This window comes from Antedon mediterranea, chromosome 1 (assembly GCF_964355755.1).
Source record: "Antedon mediterranea chromosome 1, ecAntMedi1.1, whole genome shotgun sequence".
NCBI lineage: Eukaryota > Metazoa > Echinodermata > Crinoidea > Comatulida > Antedonidae > Antedon > Antedon mediterranea.
Window position 1 is genome coordinate 15313615 of NC_092670.1, and position 27657 is coordinate 15341271.

At 33.4% G+C, this 27657-nt stretch overlaps 4 protein-coding genes across 14 annotated transcripts in view; 2 read left to right on the forward strand and 2 right to left on the reverse strand.

The window, feature by feature from the left end:
* Nucleotides 1-1938: 1938 nt before the first annotated feature.
* Nucleotides 1939-10244, reverse strand: LOC140042170 (uncharacterized). The gene is made up of 15 exons (XM_072087682.1): nucleotides 10161-10244; nucleotides 9081-9191; nucleotides 8358-8602; nucleotides 8031-8215; nucleotides 7755-7882; nucleotides 7489-7636; nucleotides 6548-6662; nucleotides 6234-6389; nucleotides 5913-5953; nucleotides 5408-5532; nucleotides 4578-4845; nucleotides 3745-3932; nucleotides 3086-3489; nucleotides 2479-2578; nucleotides 1939-2175 (listed from the first exon to the last, which is right to left on the reverse strand). The coding sequence occupies exons 1-15, from the start codon at nucleotides 10242-10244 to the stop codon at nucleotides 2026-2028; spliced, it is 2448 nt and encodes an 815-aa protein (XP_071943783.1). The 3' UTR covers nucleotides 1939-2025.
* Nucleotides 10245-11690: 1446 nt separating this feature from the next.
* Nucleotides 11691-15335, forward strand: LOC140058125 (3-oxoacyl-[acyl-carrier-protein] reductase FabG-like). Its single transcript, XM_072103682.1, has 9 exons — nucleotides 11691-11926; nucleotides 12409-12548; nucleotides 12927-13013; nucleotides 13234-13369; nucleotides 13591-13631; nucleotides 13772-13841; nucleotides 14019-14055; nucleotides 14380-14437; nucleotides 14771-15335. The coding sequence occupies exons 1-9, from the start codon at nucleotides 11890-11892 to the stop codon at nucleotides 14930-14932; spliced, it is 768 nt and encodes a 255-aa protein (XP_071959783.1). The 5' UTR covers nucleotides 11691-11889; the 3' UTR covers nucleotides 14933-15335.
* An 11-nt stretch (nucleotides 15336-15346) lies between these two features.
* Nucleotides 15347-19885, reverse strand: LOC140058132 (prostaglandin E synthase 3-like). Its single transcript, XM_072103691.1, has 6 exons — nucleotides 19745-19885; nucleotides 19060-19243; nucleotides 18276-18368; nucleotides 17649-17831; nucleotides 17202-17286; nucleotides 15347-16690 (listed from the first exon to the last, which is right to left on the reverse strand). Exons 1-6 carry the CDS (start codon nucleotides 19756-19758, stop codon nucleotides 16647-16649), a joined length of 603 nt encoding a protein of 200 aa, XP_071959792.1. The 5' UTR covers nucleotides 19759-19885; the 3' UTR covers nucleotides 15347-16646.
* Nucleotides 19886-20110: 225 nt separating this feature from the next.
* The window catches only part of LOC140058142 (5'-AMP-activated protein kinase subunit gamma-1-like), a 36233-nt gene continuing 28686 nt past the window's right edge, over nucleotides 20111-27657 (forward strand). For 5 of the 11 annotated variants that reach the window (XM_072103725.1, XM_072103722.1, XM_072103700.1 and 2 more), the window contains exons 1-2: nucleotides 23961-24029; nucleotides 24130-24321. In XM_072103725.1, the coding sequence (XP_071959826.1) occupies nucleotides 23976-24029; nucleotides 24130-24321 (246 nt within the window). In that variant the 5' untranslated portion in view covers nucleotides 23961-23975. Of the gene's footprint in view, nucleotides 20257-21890; nucleotides 22042-23669; nucleotides 23797-23960; nucleotides 24030-24129; nucleotides 24322-27657 lie in introns of those variants that run through there. The other 6 variants (XM_072103741.1, XM_072103760.1, XM_072103712.1 and 3 more) reach the window with 5 other exon arrangements.

The window sequence follows — 27657 nt, forward strand, 5'->3', positions numbered from 1 at the left end:
GTTTCGATAATAATTCAATGAATATCTGACAGTGAATATACCAGAAATGCTTTGGGATTTGTAATTTTAGCATGACATGTCCTAATAGACTCTTTTTCCAGACGTTTTTTTGGGTCTACTGTAGCAGCTGGAATCAATAAATTATAGTGGAGTTTCCATTTTCGCAAAACTGTCGTCCTTAGAACTATAACTGCTGCTTGTTTTAGCCTCTGATTGAGTAGTCCTAATGGGACGTAGCTGGCTAGAGCAGCAGCGTGAAAAAGGTGTAGTAGATACCTTCATATTTGTACTGAGACTAAATGTATTTTCCTACTTTAGAAGAAAGAAGGAACTGATTTGGTGGAGGCCTCTATATTTATAGAAAATGCGTGTGAGGTGATTCAATAATTTACACAAGGCAGCCAAGTAAAGTTGCAACACGATTTGTTCCGATTGGAATCAATTAACAGTTCAATCCTTCTCAGCTAAATTGAGGGACCTTCCTCAAGGACTAAAGGGTCTCTGCCAAGTTTAGTATTCTACTACCTATATAATTAGAGGCCTTTCGGGCAAAATAATAGGACAATGCTGTAATTTTACTTTCCTATTGTTTATTTTCTCCCAATAGAATGTTTCTCCACGGTAATGGGGTGCTGCTTGCGTTGTCTGAGAAAGTGCACATAGTAACACCAATAAACCCACCAATCGCATAGTGAATCAAGCTTTAGGCCTACATATATTAAAAACATGAATCAAAATACTTTAAATGTATTCCACCACAAATAGTAACAAAATTTGTGTTGTCAATATGTTGTTTAAGTCAAGTACATGTGTAGTAGACATTCTATGCATTATTTAATATTAGCCCAAAGTAGCCATATATCATACAATGACCGTATAAACAGTGATACCTTTCTGCGTCCTACCATCCAATTATTAAATTATTAATAATAATTCAATTCAATTTATTCCGGATTTTACAAAACATACAATAACACATGCACCACACATGCTAGACCCGGGGGACTCCTTCAGCGAACTCAATCGCTTTCGATGGAACGTCTTAGTCTGCAGTGACACACTTTTACAAATTTTAAATAACTAAAATTAATATGTCACTTTATTAAGTCCCAGATCCGAGGGAATCTAATTAATGTACTGTTAAAGAAAGCATTAGTTCTAGATTTGGTGTGTGAATTTTAGGTGATCAAAACTATATATTAAATCAGGGAGTTGTAAAATAAATTTTTCTTATTTTACAACTCCCTGATTAAATTAACAAAGTATGTCAATAGATTATTCGTAATTCGGTTCGTTAAATCATTATTAGGGCCGATTGGCTGAGTTTGTGCGAGTCTCTCGGGGCCGTGTTCACTCGGGCCTTACATAAACTCTCAACCCGATTCCACATCATTCAACAGCAATAATAATGCCATAGTATAAGTAATTTTGTATGCCTACGTTCTTTAAATAAAGTGTGATGTTAACATTACGAGAAGGCTACCAGCAATTAATATTGTATTAGAAAATAATACACTTAGCCTTTTCGCTGTTGTAAAAGATTGCCTTCCGGATCACCTCGTCTTGAAAATGTTGCCAACGTGGTGGGAGTTATTAGATAGGATAATAGATAGATACACATGGCTCAGTAAATTCCAACATCTTCCGGAAGGTGGTTAATGGCGACGATGACTTCCGCTTCTTTGCGAGGAAGTCAAGGGGTTATATATTATGATTCTAGTACTCAAGATTAAAGTAATAATAAATTAAATGATTTATCTTGAAAATAACATTTCTTTTGAAGATTATATTATTACAATGTATAACCCTAAACCAGCCTGTTAGTAGCGATGATTGATCGCTGTTGGTCGGGAATGAAATACGGTGCGTAGGTCGTAGGTTGTCCAAATTTTAACTGTCACATCGGGTGTCATATATATATAAATACAGAACTCAACATTTGTTACTTCTCAAAACATTTATTTCACACAAAAGAAAAAAAACACATTCGGTTATCAGATAATACTTTAGAATTTCATTCGTTTATTACATTCTAAATGTCATGAATGTATCGCTTTCTTCTTCAAAGTTTCCGATACTTCGGCGACGTCTGGAGCAGTTACCACGCTTGAGGTCAGCACAACGTGAACTACTTGCTCCAGGTTTACACGATACCATCTTACATTTCACAAATACCTAGAAAAAAAATGTATCATTTTGTAACTAGTTTGCTTTTCACTTAGGCCCTAGTAGTGTTCGCCTTCAGTCTAAATCGATCTGTTTTATTATATTCACAGCCAGGTAGCCTAAAATAGCAAATCTCAGCTAGTATCTTTTAGTTGTAGCATATTTGGGTCAGTCTTGACAACGGTAATACAAATATGTCTTTCCACCAATATCCCATTAACCCACCCTTTTCCTTGGATTATGGCCCTAGTTTAAATATAGTGTTTGATTATAAGCCAATTTTGATAACAGTAATTGTTATCGCTATCTTACCTCGTTAGTTAAGCCATATTGCAGGAATCCAAATGATTTAATAGAGAAACGGTGATCCAAACCAGAAGGAATAAAACTGACGGATGAATCTACACCACACCTAAATAATCAAGAAAGAAGAGAATTATTTGTTATTTATTATACTGTATAATAATGTGCTATTCTATAGACACTGTTGAACATCATAGCCGTGTCATGTGTTCGTATATTATTGCTGGAGCATTTACAACCATTTTTAGGCTTATATGAAACGCCAGGAAAACAAAAAAGAACATCCACAAAACAGAACATTACCGGTAGGTTAAACACTTCATTTTACACCTTTTTACATCTTATGTACACCAAGCGCTGCATAAGTCGTACCAATCTCCCATTCCATCTTTATGTTCGAAAATATTGGACAACTAGTTCACATAGTTACCAAGTCAAGCCAATCAAAACATTTTATTTCTTTTTTCTTATATTGAAATTATATTAATACAATTAATATTCATTTCGTCAAAAGTAGCAGGATCAATAGATAGTACAGGTAATTTGTTTTAATGTAATAATTAGCTAAATGAGTAAACAAATGATGAGAAAATTAGATACATAGTGAACATCTTACCCGTTTTCAATGAACGTGTATTTCTTGTCATTCTCTGTGCATGTTCCAAATTTAGCCATTGCTCTGCAGCTTTCGATGGCAACGTCCTTCGAAGAGGTGCTCTTTGCAGAAAAGTACAATGTTTCTTTAAGTTCAACTGATGCAGTTCCAGTGATGTCTTTGTTGTAACTTGAGTCTTCATACATCTTAAGATAAGTCTTAAACTCTCCAGTTGCTTTGTATTTTTCAGGGTTAACGGCTGCTACTGGTTTGAAGAATACGTCATTAACACCAACTCCTCTCATTTCACAAATAATTTGCATCTCAATCTTATGCTTTGCTCGGGTTACTGGTGCACCTGGAAAGATTGGTTTGGGGTCGTCTCGGATTGTGTTGAAGAATTTAGTTTTTGATTTTGATGAACGCTGGAGAAGAAAAAAAAACGATTTATACAAACATGTTTTAAACAAATGCATTCTTAATAACATACATTATAGGCTACATTAATATTTATATAACTATCAACAACTGTACAGAGTTCAGTTCATTTGATGTCAATTTCCACACATATAAAAATAAGAGACGAAGCTATAACTAGATTCCATTATTAGATAATTGTTACACAGTGGCCAATAAAAAAACATTTAAAATTGTTAAATGTATTAATAGCACGTTGATACCTTAATGATAGTTCCGCACTCGTCATAGCCAAACTCAATCTGGTAGTACATTGGGTCATTGTCCTCAATTTTGCATCTTGTGTCATGAAGGTGAAGCTCACTTGCTGGAATGTTATTCACGTACGTTTTAGGGATGCGGACTTTTATGTAAGAATCACCACATTCTACTTCTGGCTCTGGTGGCTTAGCTGCAAAAACAATCAGAGTTTGATACATTATACGATAGGCCTATGTATTTGGAACAATACAATAACATTTTTGATTTTCGTTGCATACTTGCTATTTCTTATAGATGACAAATTTTGTTTTTGTAAAAGCACAAGTTAACGGAGTACTTACTCGAACGTTTCGATCTCTATCAGAGATCATTCTCAACTGACTGCGGAGTGTTAATGCTATTTCTTGTTTTCATTAAGACGCAGCGCAAGAACGCAAAACTAATCATTGAATTATTGCTTCCCATTGGTCAACTCACTTGCACTGCGCTTAGTCTCTCCGTTGCGTTCTACAGTAGGCTATAATGGGAACCAAGCTTTCGCTCTTCTGTTGCGTCCTGGTGGGAACCAAACTTTACGCCCTTTCGTTGCTTCCTGGTTGGAACCAAGCTTTACACCCTTGCGTCGCGTCCTAATGGGTACAAAACTTTACGCCCTTTTGTTGCGTCCTGGTTGGGATCAAGGTTTACGTCCTTGCGTCGCGTACTGATGAGAAACAAGCTTTAAGCTACGTCATTGAGTCCCGTCCTAATGGGAACCAATCTTTACGCCCTACCGTTGCGTCCTGGTGGGAAGTAAGCTAAATTTTTTTTACATCAGGTGAGCTACTATACTTACGTATTTTAAAGTTATACATTGCGGTATCACTGACAGCCTTGGCGCTTCGGCCACATGGGGTTGTCCAGACTCGTTCACCAAACCCTGATTCAACAAAAACCACATAGCCTTTGCCTCCTTCAAGTCCAGATGGCGCAGGGTATTGAACAATCGTTGGATCACTATCTGGGAACCTGACTACGTCATTATCAAGAGCATTATACTTGGCAACTACATCTCCTTGCATGTCTTGGATCTTGATGAGTGCCTTGGTTTTTGGACGTGTAACCTATAAAATGCAGTGATAGGCCTAAGTATTTGTCTACACTATCAATTACATTTTGATAGTATTCATGTCCGATACTTTTTATAATTTAACAACCGTGAGCAATTCATGTCTTGAAAAAAATAATTCTTTAGATATCTTTAACTGTAATTTCTCTCAATTGAAATGTATTATTAATAAAATTTAAATAATCTTATTTACATTTTTGTATATATTTATATTGGCTTATATTTTATAGTTTAGTTATTTTATTTTTAACCTGTTATTGGTGTTTTACACTGTTGACTTGAAATAAAGAATAAAGAAAAAACAGAATAAAGAAAAACATTTTCTTATTTTCCTAAATAGCCCCCATAACTAAAACTAACCCTCCAAATAATCTCTCCGAACTATATAAAAAAAAGGTAGAAACTGAATGACATGGTCAGTCGGAAATAGTAACATGTATGATATTTAATGTATTTATCATGACTTCTGCACTAAAACGTTTGAAAAACAAATACTGTTATCGGATCTTTGCTATATTTACCAATCTTTTAAACCGTGGATACTCTACATTACTTACGGGTGAATCAAATTTGATTTTCCAAAATGCATCTGTTCCCTCGTACTCAGAGTTGACAACTGGGGTAGACTGCTCTGATAGAATAACAGGAGGAGATACTTGTTGTTCGAAGGGAAGACCGTCCGCTAAACCAGTAATAAAAGCACAGAAAACAAACAGTGTCATAAGGAACAACCAAGAGTTGTAATCTCAGATGAATGATTAATCGTGTGATATCTCTGACCATGTTTAAAGAAATCTAGTAAATGGTTCCAAAGCTTTTTTAAAATGATATAAACAAAATAACAATAAATAATAATAGCAAATACAAATACTGTTAACAAGACCAGAGCAATCAAAGTTGCGACCTCTGTTAGAGGTAAAACGGTGAACGCATCCAATTAAAAGTGTGCGTACAAATGTGCGTGCGAATAAGTATGCGCATCCACGGGAATGTACGTATTGCTTTAAACAGTCTGTACACTTTGATTAAAAATAATTGATTAAAATTAACTAATAATCTTACCTGATACAATCAAACGTCCAGACTTAGGATCATTTTGAACACTGCAAGTTAATTGAATGTATTCAATGTTAAACATTACTTTTTATTTTGTATTTTATTAATTTCGACAAAAACGTACAAAAATAAAAATTAATATCAAAATTTTTACACCATAACAAAGTGAATTATTTGAGAGACTCCTCTACTTTTTTTAAATTAAAATTTAATAACAATAAATAAATAACAATAGCATTTAAGCCGATTGATACAAGTAACGATTGCTCCATGCGCATGCGAAATGAATGTCATCTGATCTTGGCTCGTATGTCTAGGCCTACTTACCCATTCTCATCAGTAGCTGTAAAACTGAACACATAGGTCCCTTCTGTTTCAGGTGTAAAAGACAGTTTTGCTTTGACAACCTTTTTTCTTGGTTCTGAACCTTTAACGTATGACATTGTCATTCCACTTGGATAACTGCCTTGGATTTCAGTTATACTGAAATTAAGTAAGGTCAACATTATTGTGGAGTGTGCTATTTATTATTATCTTATCATGATAATATAATATTTTTACTTACTTACTTTACTTACTTTTAAATATTCCTATTCTTAATAGGCAATATTTTATAATTAATAAAAATATTAGGCACATACATTGATGCATCTGAGCCCTTTTGTATCGAAGCAGTGACCTCACTATCCCACGTTTCTCCGGGTGCAATCACGCTGCACTCCTCGAGGTCAATCTTTGGTCCTACACATGATCCGGCTAGTGAAGAGAAACGAATTGAAATAATATTATACGTAGAATCGGATATGTTTTAAGCCTATTACATATTGTGCATATTTATAATTCATTTTTTAACATTATTTCTTTATGTGATAACACTTTCAGTATCGCAGTTATGACTTTAAAATGTAGATCAAAGATAATAAGATTAACTTGAAAAAATGAATAAAATGTTCACAGTTAAAATGATTAATAAAACGCAGAATAAGAATTAAATGGTGTTGAATTTTCGTTGAATTTGGTTGTTATTCTTACGGTTAAATAATAAGAAAAATAATACGATTGAGGAAACAATTTCATCTGGTTTAGATTTAGTAAGAGGTAGAGATAGAGTTCATAAATTCTAAACCACTGGAAAACATTGTTATTAAATAACGTTTACAAAGGTTGTTTTTATAAAAAGCATCAAATCATTCAATATGTACATTATTATAATTAATCTCAATATTATACAGAGATGCAAACTATATACGTTGTTTGCGAGATGTTCGTTCCTAACCTCAGCCGTTTATTGTATGTACTGTATTACGATTTTTTAACAACACAGCACCTTCACAGTCTTCCGTTCCATGTAGCAGAACGAGTGTGAATATAGCTTTAGTGTCAGTGAATAACACTATTAAGCTTGGTTCTCACTAGAGACCCAACGAAAGGACGTACAGTAGACATAACGCAGGTAAGTTGACCAATGACAAGCGACTGTTCGAATAACCGGGCCATTGCTTGTGATTGGTCAAATTACTTACGTTGCGTTACGTCCTTGCGTTGCGTCCCTAGTGGGAACCAGGCCTTAGATTTAACTTACGTGCTGTTACGTCAAGAAGAAATTGGAATGGAACTGTGCTCTTAGCTTTCCTGTAAGTTTTATCAGGAAAATCTTCGATCATAACAGAAGCGCCATACCACCCTTGTAAATCATCTTCTCCAGTAATAAACTCGATCTTGCATTCTTCCTAAAATTAAGAAAACAATTTATGTTTACACTATATACTTGCAACCTGCTACTAGAATGTTTTTGATTGGTAGCTTTTCCATAACTTTTCGAACGCGCCAATCTCCAAAACCATATACCTGATAAAGTTTGGTCAATGACGTTGCCCGTCCACATACACGGTTAACATCATTGCTATCTCGACCCTCTGGGCATTCATCATCATTTGCCCATCGACATTTTGTCGGGTCTCCGTCTCCATCAGTGGCTGAAAGATTAAGATGATGAAAATAATGTGATGCGTTGATATATTTCGCCTAATCGTTATCTTGTTCTAAAAGACATTTTCTTTTTCGGAGAGAGGACAAATTGTTCCTTAATAATATAATATTTATACCACTATTCCTAACACTTACGGTTAAGGTCGATAAGTCTTTTGCAACCATGTCTGACTCTATAAACTGGTAAACCGGCTTGGACTTGTGGAGAGTCGTTTTTTATCGAAGTGTCAACTTTGGTCAAAAGTGACCAACACTTTCCAGCACCGTAATTTTCAAGCTTAATCCAGCTACTGTCGGTACACGTGTCAATTGTCTTGAATCTTAAAAAAAATGCTTAATAATAAAATGAAGATTATTCGTAGGCCTACAGCTTAAAATTCAGAAAGAGGTAATGAGCTTACATTTATGCGTGTAATTCTCCATAATTGATGTGTACACTGAAATAATAATAAAATTACTTACGCCATAGTGAATTCTTTACGGTCTGCCATATAATCAACTTGTCCATCTAGAAGACTCCACCCCATTTCTTGTGAAATTGAGGTACATTTTAGTTTCAGTGGGGTTAAGATGGTCGTGTTGGTACCACAATCGATACATGTTAAAGCAAGAAGGTTTTCGGCAATCAGGTTGTCTCCTACTTCGTTGCAATAGTATTCTGGGTAATAGTTAATCAACTGGAAAGATAGACGCCAGAAAACGCGTATCTATTGAAAACAAATTCACATCATAATCAGGAATTATAACAAAATAATAATAATAATACTTTTTACTTTGGACGCAAGTATTTTGACCAATCACAACGTGATGGAGCAATGTTTCGGCAATCAGTTTGGCTCCTATTTCATTGCAATAGTATTCTGGGTAATCCGTTGTCAGTTTGAAAGATAGACGCCAGTAAACACGGATCTATTGACAAAAAGACTTTATATTACTTAGCCATATCAACACATATCCACAATTTACATATCAAGTGTTATATTACTAAAAGCAAAATTTATTTGACTTTTATTCTAATAATTGATCCTGTCAAAGTTATTCTACTGCAGTTACTGCAGTAACTACGTTCTTCAGTGCAATAACGAATGATTTTATTTCAATTTTCAGGGTCATGAGGAGAAAGAAGATGTTTGAGAAAGGTAAAAATAACAAACGACTAGAAAGTAATAAAAATCATACAGGTACCTTAGCTTTTCCGAGTCTTTTATAGTAGAACGTACCACCACGGTAGTGAGTAGCGTACACCTCAGCTACCATAAACGCCATCGCTAAGAGCACCAAAGTTCTCATGATTACCTGAGCAAAATATAAAAAAAATCAACCATAAAAATGATTACATTGCCTATATTTTACTTATTTGCACAAAATAAAAAATAACCTTTTTTTATTCATCAATCTGGATGGCAATTATTTTGAAAATTATTATGGAAAGGAAATTGTAATTAAGGGAACTGCGCATATATAACCTTTATAACAAATCGGAAAAACATACATTTATAATTAGAAAAAATTCACGTAATGTTGTGAACATGTATTGGTATAATTTATTACCGATAAATAGAAACGATGTTTACACAGAATAATATAAGTATAATCCGGATAAATAACCAAACCCGAAGCCCTACGAGAGTTATTAGGAAAAACCTTTAAATTTGATTTAAAAGCAAAGATACGCAGGCCAAATATAAAGCCAAAGAAACTTGAGAAGGTATATAGAATGAATTTCTCCATTGTAGAAAGTTTCTGAATCTGAATCTGATATTTTATTATAATGTTCACCCGATTCTTGGTGTTGTATCATTTAGATTTCTCTAGTATCATAGAATTGATAATACAATAAAACTCGATTCATGGTGCAAAATATCAAGTCGCTCAATGTATTAGAAGTTTATAGAAATAATATAAAGAAACAATGGAGTGAAAAATCTATAGACGAGTTATTGGCTTGCTGTTGGATAAAGCCTGGTTTCCATAAAATCGCTACATGACAGAGCGGTAGCGATTCTATGGAAACGCTAGAATTTATCGGGGATCTAGTACGCGAGGGCTAAATATTCTTTATTTGGTACGCGTGTACGATTCATCGCCGACACAATCGGCAAAGTTCAACCATGTTCAACTTTGCCGATTGTGACTGCGATGAATCGGCGGGGAGCCTTCCCGATTGCGTCGGTGACATCTGCGAGTGTAGCGATTTTAATGGAAACGCTGTAGCGATTTTAATGGAAACCAGGCTTAATGGTTGAACAAAAAAAGAGAACTTACCTTTGTACGTTCTTGTTTACAAGAAGCAGCTCTTCGACAGAAACTATGAGCAAACGTTAAAGGTTCAGCAATGTTTATATACATTCAGTCACGGCTATAGGGTATCAAATTTAGCCAAAATATCTGTCTAGATAATTATGTTCATAAAGTAGCGTTATTAATGTTTTGCGCATGATTAAGTTTAATTAGGAACATCAATTATTAAACAGAGAATTGTTACATTATTAAGACAAAAGTTAAGTGATCTCTCCCTGGTTTGATTAATAGACTGCAGGTTCTCGTGTATTATTCGTGCAAAAATCGATCGAAGACCCGTTTTCAGACAATTCATTCGTTTTGAACATTAGCCTATAATTGTTGGTTAAGTTGTGTAAGATTTTCTTTACTTTGAAACACGTGTGTTAGGGCCAAATTATCTTATTTTTGAAAAGGTTTTGTTTTTTACATGCAATTTTAAATCGGAAAGAATTTGGGAACTTTAAGCCTACATTGACTTTATATTTTCAGAGAGACTCATAGCTTGGAAAGAGTTGGTTGACCTTGTAGAAGTGTTTACTTTGTACGATAGGATCTAACTTTTTACACTTATTCATCTCAAATTAAAGTACAGTACGTTTGTCATTTATTTATTTTTTTTATTTATTTATTTATTCAATTCAATCACTAAAATGTACATAAGCCTACGTATATAACAGACATTTATTGAAGGATGAGGCCAGCATGGTAAACACCTCCAAAATAAATAAATTCATGTGGATAAGACGTTCAAATGAAGATACAAGCAGTACAACAAGATAAAAAAGATATTTTCGTCTCAACCATAAGTCTTATTCTGGATGGCATCCATAAACATATAATATGATACTATTATAATGAAGATATTATAAAACTAAAGTGTATGTTATGTATTGATATTTTTTTTCTATTAAAAATTGTATTTTTATTTTTAAAATCATTGTTGTATGTATGTGTTTATTTGAATAAAGTGATTGGTCAAACTGAAAATGAAAGAAAGTATTTTACTATTAGATTTTTTTTTTCAATATTCAAACAACATTTATTAGTCATAATTACTCGGGTGTTCTAAAACCTTAGTGAACTTAATGTTTAAATATTCAACATCCTTATTAAAAAGGTTCGATCAAAACACATGTTAACTTAATTAATAATCAGAACGGATAATTAACTGAACTGAATTGAAACCTAATCCCAAATATATAATACTTAATTTAAACTAAGCTTATTAGCAACTCCCTAACCAATAACAACAGATCAATTACTTTATAATCACAAGTGCTATACCGGGTTGATGTGAAAACAATAATTTGCTAACGTCAACAAAAAAAACGTAATATCAGAATTTCATTATAGGCTGTAAATTATACAGTTGAATAGTACCACCGCTTCATCAATTTTGTTTATCAAAGTCTATACATCCCGGATGTAGGCCGTGATATGTGTAATATTTTGTCTTTCTTTAACCGGTTACAATACATCATAGGCCTATCATGCTGGCGTATAAACAATTTCTAGTTAAACATCTATATTGTGAATAATAATGACCCACCATCAAAAAATACATGTATATTCGTAAGGTTGTTTTTTGTGCTGGTGGACTATTTCAATAACATTATTATCATAACTGTATAGTCAATAGGCCTGTTTGTAGAGGCAAAGCACGCGTGAAAATTGTGTAAATCTAGCTCTCATTTGAACATTTTGGACTATTATGAATTTCTTGTTTGGTAAAGTGGTCTTAATTACAGGTACAGTAACATATTTAGTATAGGTGTACCGATATTAATAAGGTATTATGCCAGTAATCCTACACACGAGAGACACATTACTTTGATAAACATCTAGTGTTTTCTTCGGTGGCTTATCCAGGATTCTTGCCTTTGCATTTGCATTTAAAATTGTGTTTGTTAGAAACTATGAATAATATATTTTATAATATCGATTAGGCCTCATATCGATTATGCTTCATGTCATGTACCGATGTTTTATTAAAGTTTAATTCTTCTCAACATAATTTCCTGATTTTGTTAGTCTATGCATCATGGTAGTTGTACGAGGATTGTGTTGATGGTGATGGTAGTGATTATGACTACGACACATTACAAATCCACTTTCGAAGACTTTTTACAGTGTATCTTGTATATATCTTTGTACAATTTACCAAGATTGGTGAATGAATTCTCTTATAACGGTTATATTGTTAAAAATAGTTATTCTATTTCTATATCAGGGGCAAGTACTGCAATCGGTGCCGGGACAGCGGTACACTTCGCTACATTGGGATGTGGCTTAGCGTTGGTCGGCAAGCATATGGACACACTCCAAACAGTAGCTGTAGAATGTGAAGAAAGGGGACTGGAAAGAGACCAGGTTTGATTATTCCCATTATCTGTAGTGTTTTTTTAATTACTGACTGCATTTGTGTTATGTTGCGCACTTCTTTCTAAAGCTCCGTACGTTTACACACAATTCAATTTACTAATCGAAAATATTACTATAAATGTGTTCAAGTCTATGTGATTTTACAAAGAACTAGTAAGTCTGGACAGTGTAACATGAAAACACAATGTGTTTGTTATTCATGCTATGTTAAAAGACATAGAAAATTGAGAAAGGTCAAAAGTTGTTTAATGTATTATTCCCTAATCATTGTCTTTCTCCGTTTCAATTTATACATTACTGCGGAAAGTTATTTTTATTAAGCATAGTGTCAAGCCATATTCATTTTAGAATATTATTGTATTGCAGATTATATTGGTAAAAGCTGATGACACGAAGCAAGTTGAAGAAACGATTTCATCGGTGATCAACACATTTAAGAAAATCGACATTGTTGTAAGTAAAAACAAACATACATACTAAAAGTTGGGTACCAACGTCGAAATAAAGGAGATAGTATTGTATGGTTGTTTCTCCTCCGATCATTATGTAATTTTCATTTTGCACGCATGTACATGGTGATACTATAACTCATTACAATCAGTGTGAATACGTTAAAATATAAATCTTTTAAAAATCCAATGTGTGTTATCGTATAAGTGTGATTCTTTCCCAGGTTAACTGTATAGACTGCATGGCATATGGAGGCCTAGAATGTTCTGGGGATGTCTTCGACAAAATCTTTGAAACCAATGTGAAGTCAATATTTACGATTTGCAAAGCAGTTCAACAACATATAATAAAATCTAAAGGTTAGAATTTAGGTTATTGAATATTTGCAATCCCTGAATGCAGTACACCTGAAAAGGGAAAGAAGTATATACGCTACCATATAAGGCATATTATAGCTCAAAACTGAAATATTTAATGGAATATATACCATCATGAAATAACACGTTTAACTGGCATGAAATGCCTTTCAAAGTATCATATATATAATATAGATTATTTATAACTTTTTTAAATATTTCAGGTGTGATCATTAATGTTTCAAGCGCGTACAGTTTAAGATCAGTAAGTTACGTGTTTTGAATCATATTTCTCACTTTATACCATACTCACTAAATATACTTTACTAGAAAACAACTTATTATGTTATAGGCCTACATTTAAGTATTGAATATTATTAATTGCAATGTTTCTCTCTCTGTTAGTCACCGGGTTTAATGATATACGGAATGTCAAAAGCTGCCGTGGATCATATGACAAAAACTCTAGCGTTAGGTGAGTAATTGTTTACTATACTTATTTCATTCTTATTCAATCTTTCTACATAAAACAAAAGGTTAAACAGGAGCAATGTGCCTATATCCTATACTGAAATGTATCATGATTTGAAAGACCTCATTCTTCCCTGATTTAAAATAAATGAAAAGTGAAATGTGTTTTTTTTCTTCATAGAACTTGCTTCAAAACAAGTACGAGTCAACGCTGTAAAGTAAGTTTTCAAAAATAACAATTTTAGTAGCATGCACCTTTTATTTATTTCATTTTTTTTAATACTGTATGTCATTTTAATTTCACATCATTATTCACCTAAAAACAGTAATTTAAAGCAAAAAATAGTCAAATTGACTGGAAGTCAATTGGTTTGTCTTTTGAAAGTGAAACCGTTTTTTTCCTTACGGACGTGATTTACTATCTGCGAAATGTCAAACGTTTTTTTTTATTAAAATTCATTTTTCGTGTGTTTGGGGGTGACAATACATCTTTAACATTTTAAAAATAGATGATTATTAATCAACTAAGTTCTTTATTTTAGTCCTGGAATTGTACAGACGCCGTCTTACGTCAGACCAAATACAGATTCTGTAGAACAGGTATATCTTTGTATTCATTGTTATTATACACCGTCATTAATGGGAATAATCTATAGAGTTTTGCTGCTACACAGTGCAGAACATGTCCTTATTTTAAAGCTTAGCTATTATAGCCATTAATATTTTAGGTAATATTTGGTTAAATGTACATAATCTAAAAATATGTAACATAAATCATGAAATATTCAATGCAAACATGTTTTGCTAAAAAGTTTACTTTTCACATTTTGTTGAAATGCTTCTCTATTTTACAACATTTGTGTACAATAGAATAGTGGATATATGAAATAATAAATTTAATTATTTTTAACCATTGTATTTTTAAATTACCAGATGCGTGCCGAAGTTCAGAAATGGCACCCATTAGAACGAATCGGTCAAGTTGAAGATGTAGCCAAGGCAATTGCATTCTTAGCTTCAGATGAAGGAGGCTTTATTACTGGTGAAACATTACCAGTCGACGGAGGAAGGCATATCAGTCAACCAGAAAAGTAAACAGAGTGCTGTATTTTGGATATGACATTATTTTCTAGTATCAAATTCTGTAATACAGCAGCACATATATATAAATCACATGTTGTACCTGTATCGCGGAACGTTGTTATGATACGACATGTAAAACGGAGAGAGAGATTCTATACCACGAAGTTTGCTTATGATAGTGGACAAATTTAAATACAGTCCAATTAAAATCGGCTGCAAAAACAGAGAAATCGTTAAATATTAGTAACCTGACCTTCCGTTTCCACAACAAACCAGGCAAATGAGTTAGGCCTACTAGAATACTAGGCCTACATTCTCCTATAATGGACCCAGAACCGTTGTGAAGTCTCTGTGATTTCGTTTTCAATTATTAATGATAAAATAGTAAAGTACTAGCAAACGTAAACAATAAACATGAAGAAAATATTGGCATGTAAATGTGTTTATTTCATCTGTGTAAATTAATATCAAAGGCGATGTATCTTTATTCGTCATGGTTTAAGAAGGTCAAATATTGCTAACAACTCGTTGCATAAAATGTTAAATTATGAAAATTAACGTCTATGCAATCGCAATAGGGTTCAATACTTCTTCAATTATACATTTATCTTATTGATTTATGTTATAACAAGATCTCTTTAATATTCAAAATAGCTGCTGTATGGTCTTCTTAAATTTTGGACGCTGCTATTTTGCATATTATAGTTACATCACGAACCATAAACCTTGGTTCCCACTTAGACGCAACGAAAGGACATAAGCGCGTCGTAAGAGTAATTTGACCAATCACGACAGAATGGATGTCGCTTGTGATTGGTCAACTCACTCGCGTCGCGCCTACATCGTTGCGTGGAATCTAAAAGTGGGATCAAACTTTAAAAACAAGTGGGAAATACTTATGCATAAACTCATAAATGCCTATTTGCAATTACACGATAAAACTCCTAAAAATTCTCAAAAACATTTTCATTTGTAATTACAACGTACTGGGTTGGTAGATGCTACTATCGTTTGTCTTAACATGACGGAGTAATTTGTTATTTATATTTTATTACCTGCAACATTTTATTTATAATCAAACTATTATAAGATAACACGAACAAATCCTTTTGAAATATTTTACATCTCAATAATTAATGTATCAACAAGAATTTTGCTAAAAAAACGAAAATATGTTGGAAACAATTTATTTATTAATAATGTAATGCATTCGTTGTTTTGATATACAATTACTGATTTAACTACCTATCTAGATCAATTTACAATACACAGATTTATATAAATGCGTATGAAAAAAAACAGCGGTAAAAATTAATAATTATTTAAAACATTGCATGATAATACAGTTTTTAACAACTGTGTTCAGGGAATGAAATTAAAAAAAAAAATGTTTTCTCATTTGAAATATGAGGCCTATGATTATGATCTTAGTAAAAAAGAATAACCTAACTACATACACTCACCTACTGACTAAATTAAAAATGCCAGTTTAATCAGACACAAACAAATAACATTTTCTAAAAAAAACTGTTTCCATACATATAGTACAGGCGGAATAAAAGAAGTGGTGAATTATCGTGTTTCTGGAAAGTATAGAGATTAGAAAGATTTCTAACAACTGGTAAATATTCTTGTAAAATTTCACAATTCATTCATTTTGTCGTGAAACTCATCATCAAATAACCTGCATGTTATCTTTCAAATTGAGTCATGTGATGTCGTTATCTCACGATTTTGTCTCTACTGTATCATCTTCAAGATCAGGTAGTTCTGGAAAATCAATTTAAATAAAGTTCAATGTAAAAATAACAATTTAGTAGATAACTCTCTTAATAGCTTTTTATCAAAATGCACCCTCTCAAGTACTGTACTTAATAAACAGTGCCCTCTCTGCTACTCAACAATTATACACTGTACCCTTTCAACTACTTAACAGCGCCCTCTCAAATACTTACTAAGCAACAAAATGCACCATTTTAAGTACTTAATAGTGACCCTCTACTGCTTAGAAATAGCACCATCTCCGCTACTTATATTACTAAATAATACCTTTTTAATCAATTATAGTATAAAAGTGCACCGTCTGAACTACTCAACAAAGAGCACTCATTCAACTACTTAATATGTAGCGCCCTCTTTGCTAAATATAAAATACCACTCTCTCAACTAGATAGCACCCTACAAAGTACAGTATTTATTAATTAGCGCCCTCTCTGCTACATATCAAATACTGCTCTCTCAACCAGATAGCACCCTACAAAGTAACTAAACTTTTACTTACGTTCATCATCACTGTCATCGCTTCCTTGATTAAGATCATCCAATCCTGGAAAGGCAGCACCGCCGCCACCCATCTGAGCCATCATCTGAAAACGAATCAAGAAATTGTGGTTTGCTATTGGACGGAATTGATAAATGGTGGCGATGAACAGTACTTGATCAACATGGATGAATAGCAGACCAGCTTGGCTATAATTCTTCACAGGAGGGACTTTTCCACAAGGCTAATTGAACAGCAAAAGATGCATGCATGTTCAGACCTACAGAGTTATGTTTTCATATCCTGAACCAGGATTAGTGGAAGCCACCTCTTTTGACACTCATCTTTCATTCGTTACAACAGCTCAAGGTACAAAATTAGTGAACGACGCTTACGATACTATACGACTCCATGGATCTGAACATTAAGTTAACAAGCCAAGTGAAATATGATTAATAATCAACAAACCTCTTCAAGATTTCCTCCCATTCCACCGGGCATACCTCCCATTCCACCAGGCATACCTCCCATTCCACCAGGCATACCTCCCATTCCTCCAGGCATACCTCCCATGCCGCCCATTGGACCATCTTCTTCATCCGATTCATCCTCATCTTTCCATTTGTTGAAGTCTGTCTTCAAGTAAGGTAACTATAGACCAATGAAAAAACATATTTTTATGCATAAAAAGGCACGCGTGTTCACATGAAAGAAATCAATGTACAGAATATATTTTAATTTAATGCCCATTTATACTAGGATAATATCAAACGATGATAAATATATATAATACATATTTACAAAAAACAAAGACAAATAGAAAAGTTTTCGTAACAGATCAGAATAACTATATATAACCTCAAAATAATATTTTCAAAAATCTAATGAAATAATGTCACGATTAAAGAATAATAAAATCTATATTTATCATCTTTGTCCTTCATATGTAGCGTAAACAGCTTTTTGTAGATGAAAATATAAATGTTATGATACACGTCAAACTATTGGTTCTCCCGATTTTCACATAAACAGTTTTAGAAACATGCATGTACTGAAGTCAAATAAATTAATCATAAATGAATTACTTGCACATACCTTAGTTTTAGTCATCCTAGGCCAGTATGGTCCAGGTGTCTTTTTTTGTACAACAATAAATATCTCCCTACTACTTATTCTTGTTTTTGGTTCCTACAAAAATAAAAAATGAATGCAAAAAACAAACTGCAGCAACAAATTTGCAGAAGACTACACTAGAAAACTTTAGTTTTTGAACAAAAATGTGGTATTACTAGCACTGTAGACTAGGCACATCGAATACTATAAAGCAACCATCATGCAGTCTTAAATTTTTGCAATAAGGAAATCCTGAAAAAGAATTTGAATCTAAAGAAAAAATAATCTATTTGTGATAAATAATTTTAAAAGAATAAAAATACAGATTAATGAACAATAAAGATCAATAATTCTTGTTGGTCTTTTAACGCTGCGAGACATCAGTAAATCGCACTTTATAAAAGTTTATTTAATATTACTATTACTTAACACGATGATTTTTAATTTGAAAACGGATAATTAACCGATAAACTGCCTGTGGAAACAAGGTTAAAACGATTCCACTAAAAAAAAATAAACCAATAATTATCTCATTTAAGTCAGATAAATGCGATAATATTTAACCTTTGACCTGAAGGACAAATTGTTTCAATGTGATTGGACTGGTTCCGCTCTGGTTATTTGGTAATGACTGATCATGCGCAATTTATTGGTTAAACAATTTGGTTAAACAATATTGTTTTGGCTGCAGAAGCACGACCTTACTTAGATAAAATACTGTAACAAAACAATTTTTAAAAATGACAATAATCTCCTTAATCCTTACATTTTCTTCTACTAAATCATAGAAGTCTAACTCTGCCTTGTAAGATTTTTGTTCAGGCCCTCCTTTACCCTCAATATGTAACTTGTTTTCTGTACATGTTAAATTTGACACTTTAAAGTCATCCACAGTCACTGTTATTAGTAGAGTGTCCTTTCTTTGTGCCCAAAGAATTTGAGGGTGCAATCTGCAATAAACAATTGTTCGATATAGTAAATAAATCAATTACATTTTGCAGGCACTAGGCCAACCAATAGTGTATAGGCTGTAGGCCTACTTTCGCACTTAACTTGAAATCACAGGGATAATTATATTAACTATGAATGAAATCTGTAAATATAATTAATAAATTAGGCTATCATTTATAAATTAAAATAAGACTTCATTAATATAATTCACGGTCATCACCACGCAGGCCGGTGAATGCTTTTAAATTGGGCCTCAAGCTTGAGAGATTTGAACAAAAACGGGGAAATTCCCGGTCACTCTTTGTTAGGCTTGTCGGCTTTCCGCAAGCACCGACTAAATGCTAGGCCTACATCACCGGTGGTCGGTGTGTGTGGTCGGTGGGAAACCGTGTGCTCTTTCTTCGAGTCCTCTCTATTCTACTTACTACTCTAGCCTAACTAACTAGCCTAGGCCTAGTTTAATCATAGGTTAAGATTACTAATTAAACTTATTTACTTACACAATATCTGCCATTGTCTAGATTGTACTTATGACAATTCTATTCGAAACACCTTGCTTGGGCCTACCGTCCTAGCCTAAAATAGTTTTTTTGGGAAATTTGGATGATTCGCGATTCAATATCCACGGGCACGTGTGACCTTCGAACTCACGTACGTTTCCAAAACATTTTAAAGATTTTAAATGATTATTATAACAATAAAATAATCGCATTATTTATTACTAATAATATTATTAGTATAATATTATTTTCAATCTTTTTTTTAAAACAATATAGGCATAACTAGGCCTAGTAATAGCTGTATAAACGCAAATAACTAAAATGTAACCGATAGGAAAATTGGAATTGCGCCCTCTCTACGACGATGGGCGACGTGATTAAAAGTGATGATTTTGTAAACATCGGTGACCTTGTGAAATCTGAAACTAAAGAAGTGAATGACTTTTTTCTTTATTTTTCATATTATGGTGGTTATTAATTATTTAAATGCATAGAATAGTTTGTATCTAAAAGTATGAAATATAACTTATTAATTATATAGATTGGTTTATGAACGTTTTAGGCACAATATCGCGCAATAACTTGCCAAACACGAAGATAGGCCTATTATGTGCCAAAAAATTCATTCACGGTGTGGCCAGGGTCTAGATTGATTGCGGTTTAGTTTCCTATCCAGGGTCTTCGCTTTGGTTGACCATTTGCGATAGGACGGTATACTATACCGTGTAGTACTAGAGGCCTAGCTTAGCTCGCCCTGTTTTCTGTCCTAAAACGTAATTATTGTAGCAGTCTTGCTAGCCTATATTTAATAATTTGACAATTTATTTGATGAGAGCTGATATTATGTTTTCTTTTCAAAAAATATATAAATTAAATGGTAGGCTAGGCCTACTACTAGTAGTATAGGCCCTCTGCCTATGTATAGGCCCATTAAAAGATTGCTAGCTAAGGTATTAAACAAACTTTTTACGTTAGAAACCTAGATAGACAGAGAGAGTGATGCAAGAAAATGGAAGAAAACGCTGCATTCCTAATTTGATTCTTTACTCTCGTTCTGTTGTCGTGGTGTGATGCTAAACCGGTTTTCCTGTTAATTGTACACAAAAAAAGAATCATATCCAACACCCAGTCAGCATTATTATGAGGTGGACTTCAGTAGTGCGCATGGGGCTCCAGTAGGGTGTAGAGGACCTAATCCAAATTTTGTAGCATGGAATATTTGTGCCATGGCCCATGTAGCATGCTATAGCCAAATGCTACACAACATCATCCTATTGCTTTCATTCATGGTAGAGCCTAAAACGCAATACAAAACTATGTTTCCAACCCCAATTTCAGGTTGATCAGCAGTTATGGCAAATCGGTAAAATGAAAAGTCTCTCTATTGTAGTATTGTATCACATTACATTGAGAATGGCATATAGGCCTACGACATTCATAATATTATAATTTTGAATTATTTCCATTCAGACATTGTAATAAATCACTTTACAGCAGGTGTAAAGAGACCATGCAAGTAAATTGTAAACTTGTAGAATGTTTAAGTAAAATATAATTGCAGCTCTGCCCGGTTAAGCCCTTTCCATAGCTAGGATCTTTCAGTTATCATCAGTACATACTGTAGGCCTATAAGAATTGTGCTTGAATATCATCATTACATTGTTTTAAGGGAGGGGTCCTGGATAAGCTAATGTAGTGTATAGTCAAGCTAGAATACCATGACTTCGCCCTACCTCAGCGAACTAATCCTAACACCACCACAATAGTGGATTCGATAAGAAGAAGGGAGGGGAGAAACTTGCAAAGAAACCTTAATGTTAATGGTTGTAAATTAAAATTAAAGTAGATGTCTTGACCATCAAATTATTCTGTTGAGCTGCAGTTACTGCAGTACTACATTTGTTTTACTCTCTAACCTGTTTACAATTCAAGATGTTTTGAGGCACACTGTTTATTGCAGTGACTGCTTCTTAAAAATCATACGGTAGTAACCAATGCAGTAGAATAATTGTGACTTGATCCCTATATCAGTTTTACAGTAGTTATATAAATTTGGACCATTAAACCCTAAATTGTTGTTAATAATGATATAAACAATTCTGCTCCTCAATTCAGCCGTAAACAAGTACTTTTTCTATTTATACAGAATATACAGTTCAACTGAAATAGGCGTTTTCTAACTACCATACTCAGTGTATTCTGAACTGCATTGCTGGTACCTGGACCAAATTGTTGACAGATCTTAGAAGACAATGGCAACGGATAGAATGGACGTTGATTTTGATGATACCTGCAAGGTATGTTGTTGGTGAACATGTGGGATAGTAGGGTGGTTTCAGTGAGGGAAACCCAGCCATCTTTCGGGTTGAGTATGGGTTTACCTCAGTGTTCACCCTGCTGTTGGAGCCTGTTGTTCACCTGCACCCACTCTCACTACTTATCATTTGAGCTACAAAAAAAATGTCGATGAATGTCAATTTTGCAGATTATATTAGGTCACATAATGACCCTTAAATGATAACAGTTTTTTCACCAGCTGTCCCAATATAAAGGTTTTACCAAGAGAGGGTCAATACAAATAAATAATTTTAATTCAATACACTATATTGTTTGAATTATCTCCTTAAACACCCCCTCCCCCTACCCCTTTTCTCTCTCACTTTTCCATCACCCATCTCATCATGGAAGCTTTTTAATTTTCATTCAAACCTATCCATTCAACATAGATAACCAACCCACAACAGAGTTAATCTTGTCAAAACACTAAATAAATACCAAGTCTATTGAACAAATGTATTTTTATATTTAGGGTGGGTTCACTCCATTTGCGTCCCGCTCTCTTCCCCTCACACACTGTACCCTATGGAAATTCAATAAAAACAACAAAACACAAAGCTGCATACTTACTGTACTAGTTTTCATAAACATCCTTCTTATCTATGGTGCTCTATCTGTTGATATGCTACAGTACATTATGAATAAGCTAGCTCCAGATGGTTGGTTTACATAAGACTGATAACTTAAAAACATAGCCATGGTAATGACCTTGACAGTCCAGCCAATGGTCAATGTTCACTTTACTGTCCATGACATTGAGGTCTCAACTATCTTGTGTTCATGACATTGACTGTTTTAAAGTGCCTAGGAGAATATTTGCCAGGACAGCTGGTGTGCATCTACTGTAGGTCTGCAAGGTCTGTGACTTTAATTATTTATCAAGGTTTAATTATAATAAGTCAGTACCAACAAACAATAGGTGTTGTGTAGTGTTGGACAACTTCCAAATATTAAAGGGAACAAAATGTATGGTATGTTTTACAATTCAACAAATTGCCAGTCCCCTTTAAAATTGTTATCTTTATGGATTGTGAATATGCCATAATGCCACACTCATAAAAATTACAATTTTGTTAAAGTACAGCTACTGTATTTTACCTGTTCCATGTCTTCCATTTGTTTGTTTAATTATTAATTATCCACTGTTTCTTGGTATCTACTGATATGTTATGTAAGTCTGTCTGTTGATCCATAATAAGGCATTGTACATCTCATGTCATGTTTAATACTGTACATGTTGTAGATGAGTTCAACATACCATTCTCATTAATAACATTAACTGGCTTTACTTAAATGTCAAGTTTGAGGTCAATGGTCTGCAATCTAGGGTTGCTTGACCTCTATGTCACTACTTAGCCATTCAGGGTCATTGTTATGTAATACATTCTTGATTGCATAAACCAATCTGTTTTTTAAATTGGTATTTAAAGGGTCTCTGGCTTAATAAGCATAACATAATACATCCAGTGATCATACTACTTACAGTGCTATGTAAGAAGAGTGAAATGACAGATTTTGTTCTCTGGAACTATTTTTAGAATTTTACATTTTTCAAAATGACTTTGATTTGAATACATGGAGTGTATTTAAATTTAAAATTAACGGTGTTAACATCTGATTGCTGTAAATCTGGAATTGTATCGCGGTTGACTACTAGAACATTTGCTATGCCGCTGTTTAAACTTTCCTTGTGGCAGGGTCCATTGAACTCATCTGTGAGTATGTTGTTGTTTATAGCTACAGTAAAGCAGTTTCTTCTGTCAATCTCCTCAACATTACCTCTGTTTAATTACAGATGTTATTCAATTTTCAGATTCTGTATATGTATATTTGTTTGCCGATTTGAAATCTACTTATATTTATTTTGGTCATTTTATGGAAACAAACATTAAAAATGTCATCGCTAAAAAGGTTTTGCTGTTTCCAGACAAAGGGGAAATATTATACTGTAATAAAATAAATAATTCTAATCTCATAATTTTATATTTGGTTGTGTATTTTAACATTTACTTTTTTATAATAATTCAATTTGTACATTTTGTTTGCAGGACCTGAGCTCGTTTGCGATGCCTCTGCTTGAGACAGATGAGTTAGATGGGACCAAAATGTCATCGAGCCGAACGTCTCGTAGTAGTAGCAGTAGCGGCTCGTCATCGCCACGTGCAATGGTGGGTGATAATTTTAAGGGGAGGCGTTTCTCGTTTCCTAGCAATACCACCAAGCTGGGGCTTTACAAGTCCGTAAGTTGCTTGACGTTATAAACGCACTTTGAAATTTATTCGATTTGCGTTTTTATCACAAGCACGGTCGTGTGTAAATTCATTCTAACGACACTGGGATAACATTTACAAAAAAAAGTAAAAAGTGATGCTGTAGCTTGGTGTTTTTTGTTTGCCTTTTAATTTTAAGGGCCTATGTTCAAATCTTGTGATACTCCCATTATTGTTTATGTGTATTAACCTCATTGTAACAACACTGGTCTTGCTTTTCAGAACCTATCTAAAATAATGGCACAGGCTTGGTGGTTTTTATGTTTAAAGCTTAAAATTTCCTGGGTTCAATTCAGCTGATTATACTTTTCCTTTTAATTTTGTCAATCCTGATTTGATCAGTTTTAGTTTATATTTAAATTAATATTCTTTTTTTGTGTTAGCACCATTCTTGGTGTGTTTCGTAATGTATGTTTGCGCATGTGATCTTGTATTGTTTCACAGTTGAGGTAATTTCATCAATTCCATAATTCTTATTATTATATTATTGTTTGTTCAGTATTCATGTTTTCTATGTTTTTTTCATTTTCATTACTATGTGTGAAATAACATCATATTAGCTAATGTTAATACAAATGACATTATTAACATTCATTTCATTTCAAAATGTTCATTGCAAATTTTGTTTAATGTTTTGTATCTGTGTAGGAGATAGAAAGTTGTAACATGTTATTTTGTATATTTGAATAGAATTAGGAGAAATTTTCTTCTTTCTTTATACGAGTGGTTATTTAAATTTAGTGTTAACTTTTAGTTGATAAAATTGTTACTTACAATCACCTGATTTTGTCCAAATTAGGACTCGAACAAGAACTTAAATGTTGATTTGCTTACAATCAACCCGCCACCAGTCATAAAGCGTAAAGTCGCCACTCCCACCTCCCTTGCATTGCCCGAGTCAACAAGCGACAAGATACCAGAACTATCCGCAGCTCCATTTCGACTCGGAAACAGACTCATCTTCAGACGAAGTGAAAGTGGATCTCAGAGTCGGATTGAGGTAGTCCATTTGACGTCTACTATTCTGCATGAAGCTTTTAAAGATGATTTAAAATTCCTATGCATTTTGTATTGTACTAATTGTACATGGCTTCATGTGTAGAATGAGCACAGTATGGCGACCCTGTTCCTCGTCACTCCTTTTAACCCAAGTTTTATTTGTTTTTAGCATGTTACCCACAATATGAGGAAATTGACAACACAAAATTTTATTGAAAAGTATTTTTAAATTCTGATATTTTCAGAAACCAGAAAAATACTTTTATTGCCAATTAATTTTAGGTAAATAAAAAATTATTTATGGAACAATTTTATCAATCCTCAAGCTCTGTGACTGGAGTGAATGTTGTATTTGAAAAAAATTGATAGTACTTCAAACTAAGAGAATGCTTTCAAATATACTAAAATGTCTTGTGTACTAAAGGCCTAACAGCCCTGATCCCAGTAGTATCGTGATTAAGAATTTCTAAAACCCTGCAAGATGCTTCGATAGACATCACAGAACGTATCAGAAACAACCCAATGCAAACAAGACAAGAAGTTGAGCTCTTTGATATTTGAACAAGATCAGTTTGCCCACATCAATGGATGCATCCTGGTGACAGCTTGTGATTCTTTGTTTTAACAGCATTTGTGTTGTATCAAGGTCTTTTGGCCTCCTTCTCACCAGCTATCAAAGCCAATGTCACGCCATATCACAGTAACAGTCTTAGTGTATAAAGGTAAAATGTTCTGAAATATTTCGTGTGAGCTATCAAAACCAATCTCATGCGATGTCAAAGTTTTACAAACCATTGGTGTGTAGAGGTCTTATTGTATCAACACTAAACATGTACTTTGGCCTTCAATTGTACCATATCTCCAGAAGAAATGCAGCATTAAACTGGTGGAGTGGTAGAGGTCTTACTGTATATCAGCGCTAGACGTTGCTGGCCATTAATCAATACCTGAGATATTAAAACACAAACCATTGGTGTGTACTGTTAATGTCTGGTACTAGTTTACTGCCGACCTCGAAGAAGTAGAAGACGACTATAAACCTGTTGTGTTTAAGTCAAGAACTATAGTGTGTTCCAAGTGAAACCAAGCCATCTTGTTTCTGATAACAAAAAAGGAAATTTTTATTTCCTAATAATGTAAAGTTATTGTATACTGTATCTCTTCCATTAGAAGCTGTTATCTTTTCCTTGTATCATTATGATGTCTGTTAAATCAGCATGTGTTATAACTGTGCATTCTGTGTGTCTATTTCAAGTGAGCATTGTCTATTTCAAGTGAATGTTGTCTATTTCTGTATGTTTTCCTCATAAAGCATGATGTTAATTCTTCAAGCATGATCAGTGATCTTATCTTGTTATGTATTTCAGCATTAAAGCTAGCCCAGGTTCTAGACCGAAATTAGTAAAAACAAATGTTGGCATATATGGCATTTCATGTATATGATCCTGTACATGAACTCATATTCAGATAAAAACAAATGTAACGTTGACTGCCTGGAGGACTAACACATAAAAGACAATAAATACAGACTTGAAAGTCTTCTGTAAATGAAAGTATACAATTAAGCTAATTTCTGAATAGGTATAGGATTGATTGATTATTTATTGATTATTGATTGATTATTAGTGGAAAGGGTCATAATAATATAAGTTCAAATCGCCACTATACCTGTGATATTGATACCGTACCACAACAGAAAAATAAAGTGTGCAATCTTTATGAAATCATGTCAAAATTATTCTCCTGCAGTTTACTGCAGTAAATATGATTTTAGTATGTTTCAATGTAGAAGTTTGTATAATATTAATTATGTATGAAAAATACAGAACTGTACCTTAAAACAAACATTATTTAAAGAGTACAGTATTTCATAATGTAATTATTACTGCAGTAACTAAAGCTAAATACTTTTGACATACCTGTTCCCTTAAAAAAAAATGTATTATTCATTGTTATATCACTTTGTATTTCTTTATGTCACAGTTTTAAATATTTTGTTACATTTATTTTTCCCCAATTTTATTTGCTATCATGGTGCTATTTGGATGTAGGAGGTAGGTGTAGTTAATCAAACTAAACATTGTCAGGTCCACAAAGAGCATGCGCATTTTAAGAGAGAGATCACATGAACTATCCTGGTATGAATGCTTAATATGCAAATTTAAAATAATTAATATGCAAATAAGTTTCAGTTAGTATTGTAGTCTCATGGCCAAACAGTTAGATTTTTTATTTTAAAAGGTTATTCAAATAATACTAAAATAAACCCCAAAAAAATATGCAATTACTATAAAATATTTAAATAAA